Source organism: Bos indicus x Bos taurus, chromosome 21, assembly GCF_003369695.1.
Source record: "Bos indicus x Bos taurus breed Angus x Brahman F1 hybrid chromosome 21, Bos_hybrid_MaternalHap_v2.0, whole genome shotgun sequence".
Taxonomy (NCBI): Eukaryota; Metazoa; Chordata; class Mammalia; order Artiodactyla; family Bovidae; genus Bos; species Bos indicus x Bos taurus.
Genome location: NC_040096.1, coordinates 7645912 through 7655292, shown reverse-complemented (window position 1 = coordinate 7655292; position 9381 = coordinate 7645912). Strand labels below are relative to the sequence as shown.

At 48.1% G+C, this 9381-nt stretch overlaps 1 protein-coding gene across 7 annotated transcripts in view; it reads right to left on the bottom strand.

The window, feature by feature from the left end:
* Nucleotides 1–1747: 1747 nt before the first annotated feature.
* The window catches only part of TTC23 (tetratricopeptide repeat domain 23), a 158583-nt gene continuing 150949 nt past the window's right edge, over nucleotides 1748–9381 (bottom strand). For 6 of the 7 annotated variants that reach the window (XM_027521741.1, XM_027521736.1, XM_027521740.1 and 3 more), the window contains 2 exons: nucleotides 3071–3153; nucleotides 1748–2294 (listed from right to left, as the gene is read on the bottom strand). In XM_027521741.1, the coding sequence (XP_027377542.1) occupies nucleotides 2180–2294; nucleotides 3071–3153 (198 nt within the window). In that variant the 3' untranslated portion in view covers nucleotides 1748–2179. Of the gene's footprint in view, nucleotides 2295–3070; nucleotides 3229–9381 lie in introns of all 7 variants that reach the window. The other variant, XM_027521739.1, reaches the window with a different exon arrangement.

Sequence of the window (9381 nt, the reverse complement as noted above, 5' to 3'; positions counted from 1 at the left end):
CAGAGGAATAAATAACATCAGAATTTGCATTTTGTTTTTTCAAAAACCCAGCACGGGCTTTTAGTCTGCTCAGGCTGCTATAATAGAATGCCATAATAGAACAGAATACCACAGGCTGGGAAACTTAAATAATGGACACTTACTTCTCACAGTTCTGGTGAGTGGGAACCCCAGATCACAGTGCTGGTGGAGTCAGTTCCTGATGGGTGTTGTCTTCTGGTTTGCAGATGGCTGCCCTGTTGTGCCCTCACAGGGTAGAAAGATCATTTTTCTTGTCTCTTCTTATAAGGGCACTAATCCCATTCTGGGCTTCCCTGGTGGCTCAGAGGGTAAAGCATCTGCCTACAGTGCAGGAGACTAGTGTTTGATCCCTGGGTTGGGAACATCCCCTGGAGAAGGCAATGGCAACCCACTCCAGTACTCTTGCCTGGAAAATCCTATGGACTGAGAGCCTGGTAGGCTACAGTCCATGGGGTCGCAAAGAGTTGGACACGACTGAGCGACTTCACTTCACTTCAATCCCATTCTGGGGGCTTGACCTTCATGTATTAATTACTTCGCAGAGGCTCCACTTTAAATACTTTCACACTGGTGTTGAGGGCCTCAACAAAGGAATTTTTGAGTTGCACAAACATTTTTGAGGCAGACTCCAGTGTGGTATGTACTTAAAATGCTTTCCCACCATACGCATCAAAGTCCATGTCTTCACCAAATAGGACAGTCAAGTGACCACATCTCACACCTTTGGATGTGGCCTTCGTCCCACAAGCCTGCCTGGGATGGGTGAGTGCCAGCAGGGTGGCCTCCAGTCAGCTGCCATGCTGTCAAGGACAAGGGGCCCCACCTCCCTCCACGCTGTCCCAGAACTTGGGTTCATCTCCCATGTCCGTTCTCACATGCTGCTCAGCACAAATGGAGGCAGACTGGTTTTGTGTTTCCTCCTGGGTGTCGGAGTGAGAGGGGACCATGGTGCAGCCTGCTGCCATCTCAGCGCCTGCCTGCAGCCCTGCTGGGCCACAGCCCAAGGGATGAGAGAGGAGCTGTGAAGGGACAGTGAGAAGTGGGGATAAAACCCCACTCCCACCGTCTGCATGCTCAACCTGGTCCCAGCTCTGGATCTCACCTGGGGAAAGGTGCTCAAAACGAGCCACTCCTGTTGTCAACTGACGCTGGCCTCCTGCCAGGGGACTGAAGACCACTGTGGACCTGAGTGCTCATCCAACCCCACCCTCCATACCCCAGCATGCTGAACCCAGAACCCAGTCAGGAGAGTAGGGGCCAAGGGCCGTCCACTCAAAACAGCGCTCCAGAGCTGCAGCCATGTTCCCCTGGCTGGAGTGGAGGCCGCAGGAAGCAGCAGCTGGGCGCCGGCAGTCCTCCGTGCCTGCCTCACTCGCGCCCGGCTCTCTCCTCTCTTACACCTGCCTCCCCCGACCTCTAGGCAAATTCAGGGCCATTTATCACCCACCCACTGTACCAGGCGCTTTCCTTCTGCTGTCATTCAACCAGCTCCACCGTGATGTGAGTCAGTGACTCGTGTCCCTGTCGGGTGGCACGTTCTAAGAGACGGGGACAGTGTCCCGTTTATCGTGCCCTCAGTTCTTAGCACCCCCTGGTGGTCCGCCTAATTCAGTGCGTGGTGGCCTGCACCAGGGAGGAGACGCTTCCTCGGGGCCCCTTCCTAGGCTCCCAGGAGCTCTGGGGCAGCTTCATTTCACAAACACATACTGATCGCAGCACTCCCAGGTTTCTGTTTATTAGCATTTTATTCTCAACCCCTATTACCTTCCTATAAGAATGAGCTCTTTGCCTACAATCTTCCTGCTCCAAATCTGACTCCAGACCCTGCACAGGGGGCAGTACACCAAATACACAATCAGATGGTGAAGGAGTGAAGCCTGCAGCCTCAGCAGTGCTGATGGTAACTCTTGTTGGCCAGAAGAAACCACTAAGGTAGCAGAAAGAAAAATGCTTTATAGAAGGGCAAGTCACCAGGAGGGGCGCCCACTGTCCACATGGGGCCCACGGGAGGTATGGGGTGGCTTTGCATTCGGAGCACACAGTCGGCCTGGAAACCCGAGCAGCGGCTGTCGAAGGCCCCGTTCCGGACGGAGAGATGTGTGGGGCACCCGGGGGGGTGCACCCGGGTGGGTGCACCTTAGGGGGCGGTGGGGCAGGCTCAGTCGGCGGCGCTGGGCCTGGTGCGCCCGGGCACGCTGTACGGCCGCCCGCCTGCGCAGAAGGCCGCCTTGGCTCCGGGGGACGGCCGCGGCCTCGCGGGCACCTCGGGGGCCCTGTGGACAAGCAGAGGGATCAGTGTGGTGGCCCCGGCCTCCGCGCGCCTGGGGCCGGCCTCGGTGGTGGTGAAGACCAGCCTGGCACTTGCTGAGCTGCACTTCACGAGGGAGCCCCAGGAGGGCAGGCAAAGGAGAGGGGGCTCCGCAGGAGTGGAAAACCCAGCGTTTCTCCTCCCATTTCTAATTCCCGCGGCCGTGCTCGCCAAGCGGACACAGTGGACCTTCAGTGACTCAAGGGGCCCGGCACTGCTGGCGGGGCCTGAGCGGCGCCCCCTGCCGGCCCGGCCCGCCTGCGGCGAGTCCCTGAGCTGGTGGCTCCCGAGACAGTGCCCCCTGCCGGCTGGGCCTGACACGGCGCCCCTGGCCAGCCGGTCCCGCCCGCGGCGCGTCCTGAAGCCGGAGGACCAGGCTCCGCGAGGTCCAGGCTGGAAGGCCGGCGCCCGGGTGAGGAGGTCAGAGCGCCCGCAGGCCGCGTAGGACCGTATGCCCTCGGCCTCCAGCAGGTGACATGACTAGCAGGCAGCCGGTCTGCAAGAGGATGAAACCCAGCCTGTGCTTCTGACATTCTCCGAGAGCTGATTTCTTCCTGATATCGGGCAAGAAGATATTTTACAATTGAGTGTTCAAAGGAACTGGGCTTGCATAGTTCATGAGTAATGGGATGACAGTCAGTAGACTGTCCTTTTCATGGAAAGTTCCACTGAACCTTACAGAACCAGCTTCCTCTGAGATTCTGACGGCAAAGTAAACAGTGTCCGGGGAGGTCAACTCACTTGGACAGGATGTCCATGGTCTGCTGGGTGGCCAGAGTCCTCTTGTCCTGGGGTCCGTATAAGAGGGTCTGGATCTGAAGACACTGCAGAGCACCAAGTGGTAATCGTGAAGTTATGAGAGTGTCACTGAGAGCATTTTTCAGGAAAATCAAGTCTCCCTTGAATGAGAGAAAGAATACCTCATTCACAGACCCCTGCTATGAAGGAGTTAGTGCATTCTCAAGGTTTCTCCCAGGAACAGTCTAACCTTTGTGGTACAGCAGAATCTAACACAACATTGTAAAGCAGCTATACTCCAATAACAAAATGGGGGGAGGGGGATTCTTTGAGGGATCTAGGCAACCAGTGCACAGTTTTAGTACTGTTTTATAGAACTCACTGTGACTGTTCTGTGCTGTGCTTAGTCCCTCAGTCATGTCCGACTCTCTGCGACCCCATGGACTGTAGCCCGCCAGGCTTCTCTGTCCATGGGGATTTTCCAGGCAAGAATACTGGAGTGGGTTGCCATGCCGTCCTCCAGGGGATCGTCCCAACCCCAGGGATTGAACCCAGGTCTCCTGCATTGCAGCAGATTCTTTACTGTCTGAGCCACCAGAGAAGCCCAAGAATCCTGGAGTGGGTAGCCTATCCCTTCTCCAGGGGATCTTCCTGACCCAGGAATCTAACCGGGGTCTCCTGCATTGCAGGTGGATTCTTTACCAGGGAGGCCCTACTGTGACTATCTGTATGCAAAACTATGTTTAAAAGTTGTATTTTTAGAAAATATAGGCAAGAACATTGCTATTGACCAGAGGAAGGGTTTCTAATTTTAAATGACCCTTGCTACAGCTCAAAAAAGCTTTTAAAATGTTTTTGCTTTTTTGTAAACAAATGCCTTATATGAGCTTTCTATATTCATTATACACAGCAATTTCTTAGAAGCTGATTTGTTTAGGAGTTAAATATTCAGCTGTATATTATCCAGGAGTGGCTTTGTCTTGATTTCTCCCTACTGTCCTGCTCAACAGAGATGAGAGTTGTGCCCAAAATGGTCAAAATAATATTGAAGAATGACATGGAGGGACTTGCTTTGCTGAATGTCAAGACCTTTTAAAAAACTGTAGTAATTAAGACAGTGGTTTTCATCCAGATAAATCAACAAAACATGGTGGAATCTAACACCTGATAGATGACAGAAGTGGCCCTGAAGAGTCCGTAAGGAAGAGCTGAACTAGTCAGTAAATGGAACTATGAAACCAGTGGGTTTTCCAAATTGAAGGAAATAGATCCCTACCCCATATCAAACAGAAAAATTAACTCCAGATAGTTTCGGGAACTAACTGTAAAATGAAAACCTGAAACTTACAGATGAAAATACTGAAGGATATTTTTTTATGATCTTGAGGTGGGGAGACAAGATCCAGACACACTAAAAGTAAAAGACTGATGAAATTTAACTACATTAAAATTCAAAACATCTGTGCTCCCAAATGTACCCTAGGCAAGGTACAGACAAACCAGACTGAGGGAAAATATTTGCACAAAACTGAACAAGGATTAACATTCAGAATACATAATGAACTCTTATAAGGTAATGAGAGAAAAAAGCTACTAATAGCAAAATGATCAAAAGATATAAACAGATTATTCAAAGAAGTTGAAAACAGACTGGCTGATAAACACAGCTAAGCTCACTAGTAACCAGTAATGCAAATGAGAACTTCAGTGAGATTACCTCTTCACCTAACAGATCTCAAAAATTATAGTCTGATGATAATACCAAGCTTTGTAAAAATATGAGGCAACAAGAATTCTTTTATATATTGACAGTGGGTACTAAAATTGGTATAACCAACTTTGGAATATTTTGTAGAATGATTTGGGACTATTTAGTAGTGGATAAGTAAATTGTGATATATGTATATTGTTTATAGATGACATCATACAAATTTTTGATGTATGAATCCACACAGATGAATCTCATGATTCTAGAGAGGAAAAAGCAAATTGCAGAGGATTGCATGTAATATGTGTGTGCATATTTGAATGTAAAACAAAACTATAGTAAAATAATAAAGGTGAAATGATATCTATTTCAGGATAGTAGTTATTTGGAAATGGAGTGGGGCATGGGCTTCAACCCTATGGGTCATGTTTTATTTCTTACACTGAACAGTAAACTCAGAAGTGCTTGTTATATTATTCACACTTTTTCTTATATCTGAAATATTTCATAATATATTTTTAAAAGGCTGAATTTCTTTTTACATGGTAATAGTTTGAGCAAAAAAAAAGTGTGAGGATTTGGGGACTCCATACTAAAGACTGTATTCATTCTTATGGGTCAATCAGAATTTTTTAGGTCTTTGAAAATTAAAATGCAGGAAACCAAAAGGCTTTGTTTTTATGAGCTGTGGAAAATAGCAAGCCCATCTGAAAGTTTGGTTCAATCTGAGCAATTGAGAATGTGGTTCTGGAATCTGAGAATACAGTTGTCTTTTGGAGGAAAGGAATATTATTAGATGAAAATATGGCAGGGCTTTTTAAATAACAGAAAACATTCCCTATTTCTTAGCTGAATTATATAACACCAAAATGGAGTACACATTTCCCTGTTATTCTATTTAGTATATAATCCAAATTCCATAAAGGCAAGGATCCCAGCTCTCCCGAGCAGCAAACCTCACATTTTCTCAGTCTGCACGGAGGCCCTGACCTGGGCTAGGCAACGTGCGCCTCATTTCCTGGGATTGAGCTGCTAAGTCGCTTGTCGTGTCTGAATCTGTGTGACCCCATAGATGGCAGCCCACCAGGCTCCCCTGTCCCTGGGATTCTCCAGGCAAGAACACTGGAGTGGGTTGCCATTTCCTTCTCCAATGCATGAAAGTGAAAAGGGAAAGTGAAGTCGCTCAGTCGTGTCCAACTCTTCGCGACCCCATGGACTGTAGCCCACCAGGCTCCTCCGTCCATAGGATTTTCCAGGCAAGAGTACTGGAGTGGAGCTAACCCTGCCTTAATTCACACAGAGATGGCTGTGACCTCGGAAACTTATGAACCTTGAGAAAGTTCTGTGTTGCTTTGAGGGGAAGGAGATGGGGACACGCTGTAAGCTCTTCCAGCTCTCCTCCCCTTTGACTCATGGCTACTGGACACCTGGGTACTTGCTACCGGGGCCCGCAGAGGAGGCTCACACAGGGACGGCGGTTGAGAAGCAAGAGCGTTCTCCCCCATCCGCGCGGGGCTCCAGGGCGAGCGCATCTCGCCAGACGGACTTCATTTCCTCCTACCTGGCTAGGGCTACCTTCACTCAGTGTAAAAGATCAGGGCGAATTTTAAGCCCCCTGCAAACGTCCGTGTTTACATATGTATGAGTGCCTCAGATGCAGCTCATTTTGAGACGGGCTGATGTTGACATGAATGTTAACTCATTCACTGAAACAGAATTTTACTGACACACCTTATAACAATTATATGAGAAAACCTGAAGTCTCAGGTCAGTCTGCCTTAAGAAGGGGCCTCCAAAATCTAAAACTCAGGAGGAATTTCCATTCTCCTTTGGTTATTGAGGTTTCTTCTCCCTGGCCTCCCATTCTCTAGGGAGGAATATACTATTGGCTGAATATTCACGATTCCTGGAAGAAGAACATGGCAACTGACAATACGGAGGCGGATTCTCACTGGTTCTACTAGCCACCTCTGTCCCAGAGCCTGTGGCTCATTTTCCCTGGGGTGTTGTGTAGAGAGGGTGGCGTTAGGAGAAAGGACCATGGTTGGGTAAAGTGACCCTCTCCAGGAATAAAGACCAGAGGGAAGTGAGCCCATCCCGTCTACTCCTAAGTCCCAGGAGTCAAGACTCTCTTCTTTCTGGTGTTAATAGGCTTTATTTTTAGGCTATTTATACTCACTAATGGGCTTCCCTTGTGGCTCAGCTGGTAAAGAATCCGCCTGCAATGCGGGAAACTTGGGTTCAATCCCTGGGTTGGAAAGGTCCCCAGAAGAAGGGAAAGGCTACCCACCCCAGTATTCTGGCCTGGAGAATTCCATGGACTGTATAGGCCATGGGGTCACAAAGAGTCGGACACGATTGAGCGACTTTCACTTTCACATATTCACTAATGAAATTTGCCCAAAACTCTAGCTGAAGAGGGAAGAGGTGTAAAAAGATGTCAACTAGCAGGGACACAGACCCTCGGCCCCAGTCTCTTTTGTGATGACAGTGCCCAGGGAGGACATACCAGGATAGACAGGGAAGACTGGTTCATCCAGTAGCGGAAATGGTCTCTAACAGCTAACATTTCTTAAGTAGTGAAACAATCCATTACTGACTTTAACTAGAAAACATCTTACATAGCCATATATATATGTACATATATATATTTATGCTGCTAAGTCACTTCAGTCGTGTCCAACTCTGTGCGACCCCATAGGCGGCAGCCCACCAGGCTCCCCCGTCCCTGGGATTCTCCAGGCAAGAACACTGGAGTGGGTTGCCATTTCCTTCTCCAATGCATGAAAGTGAAAAGTGAAAGTGAAGTTGCTCAGTCGTGTCCGACTCTTAGCGACCCCATGGACTGCAGCCCACCAGGCTCCTCCATCCATGGGATTCTCCAGGCAAGAGTACTGGAGTGGGGTGCCATTGCCTTCTCCATATATATATATATATATATAATTAGCTATATATTTTTATCTAGAAACATAAATTGAATTTTTCAGTGTTCTGTGGCTCCTAGCTAAATTTGCTGAAACATTTTTGTGTGAGGTAAGTATTTCAATTCTTTTGTTAAAAATATTGATGGAGATCAAGTCTGGGCATTGTAAATATCTCACTGAACCAAGTAAAGAATTCCTCAGGCCTCAACAGAACATTCTCCACCAGTAAAGGTATTTTGTACTCTCCCAATTCTCCCAAGGAGTCCAGTACACTCTGATCTGAAATCAGCCTCCAAAGGGTGTTTGTCATTTTTAAGTGGACAAAAAACCCCCAAATTTTGAGGTTCCAGATGAGTTTTAGGAAGCCATACACCGTTTGTGTTCTCTTGATTTTATCTGCAGGGACTGGGAGGAGTCATTGTGTTTTCATTGTTCCCTAAATACTAAAGGCCTTTCCTGCTTCAGGAAGGCAGAAGGGGACTTGCGCTTTACACTGGTCTACGAGCTGTCACCAAGGCGCCCTGTCTGTCTGGCTGACCTTTGTGTCCCAGCGCCTGGCACAGTCCTCGGTGCTAAGTAGATGCAGTATTTGCTAAATTGATGAATGACTAGATAGGTTGAATAAAAGATCCACTTATGAAGTCCTTATATGGGTCTGTAAGATGTGTTTAGACCACAGGGCTCCAGGGACACGTCAGCTGCTGAGATGTCTGGTGAGGAAGCTCCATGAGGATGCGGCGTCACAAACCTCCTCCATCATAATCCCGGCGCTCAACAGCAGAAATCGTGTCCCCTGGGTGCCACTTTCTCGTACAGGCATCCATAATGCCAGGGGAGTTAGACACAATCTTAAGCATCTGGTGAGAACCTTAAAAATTTTACTTGACACGACTTTGAGTTTTGAAAGTTAGGTTTCTAAGGACCCCAGAGGCCAAGGAATCTGGGATCGGAGGCACTGACTTGCCTGCTCTGGCCCACCTCCGAGCCCCCCAGCCAGCACCCTTCCCTGTGTGGACACACCAGTGGCTCGGCGGCAGCTGAGGCAGAGGTTAGCTGACTCAGTCTACAAGACCTGAGCTCAGAAAGGAGCGTATTTTCTGATTTGGGGGGATCTCTGACAATCTGCAACTAGTGCTCAGGGCCGCTTATTTTCATGGCAGTTCCTCTGCAGAAGTGGCCTCATCTCTCCTTTTCTCCCTCAACCTCCAGTCTTGAGTCCTGAAACCACATCATCATTTCTATTGGGAAATTTCTGACCACAGAAGTGCTGCTGGGACATATCCTTTTTAATAAGAGAGGCGGTGCAGCTAGGGCTGCAGTTTAGGAGCCATCTCAGTTGCAAGGTACGAGACTCAATGATGGAAAATGCAGAAAGACATACTTTTCTTGCCTGGGAGGGGTCTGTGCCAAACCTTCAAGCGAGCACATGTATTTTGTCTTGACAAGAAATGAAAAACAAAGCCTGAGAAAGGTAAAATATTTTCAAAGACTCTAATGCTCAGAATCTGAAATCCCTGCTCTTGTTTACACATATTATCTGATGCTAGAGTATGGGGAGGAGAGATTACCCCGGAACACATGAACTGTGCTTCTCTTTTTATGTCAGTTCTCAAGGTTAGAATTAAGAAGAAAAGACAACATCAGAAGTTAAAATATGTGGATGTATGAAATGCCTTAAATGT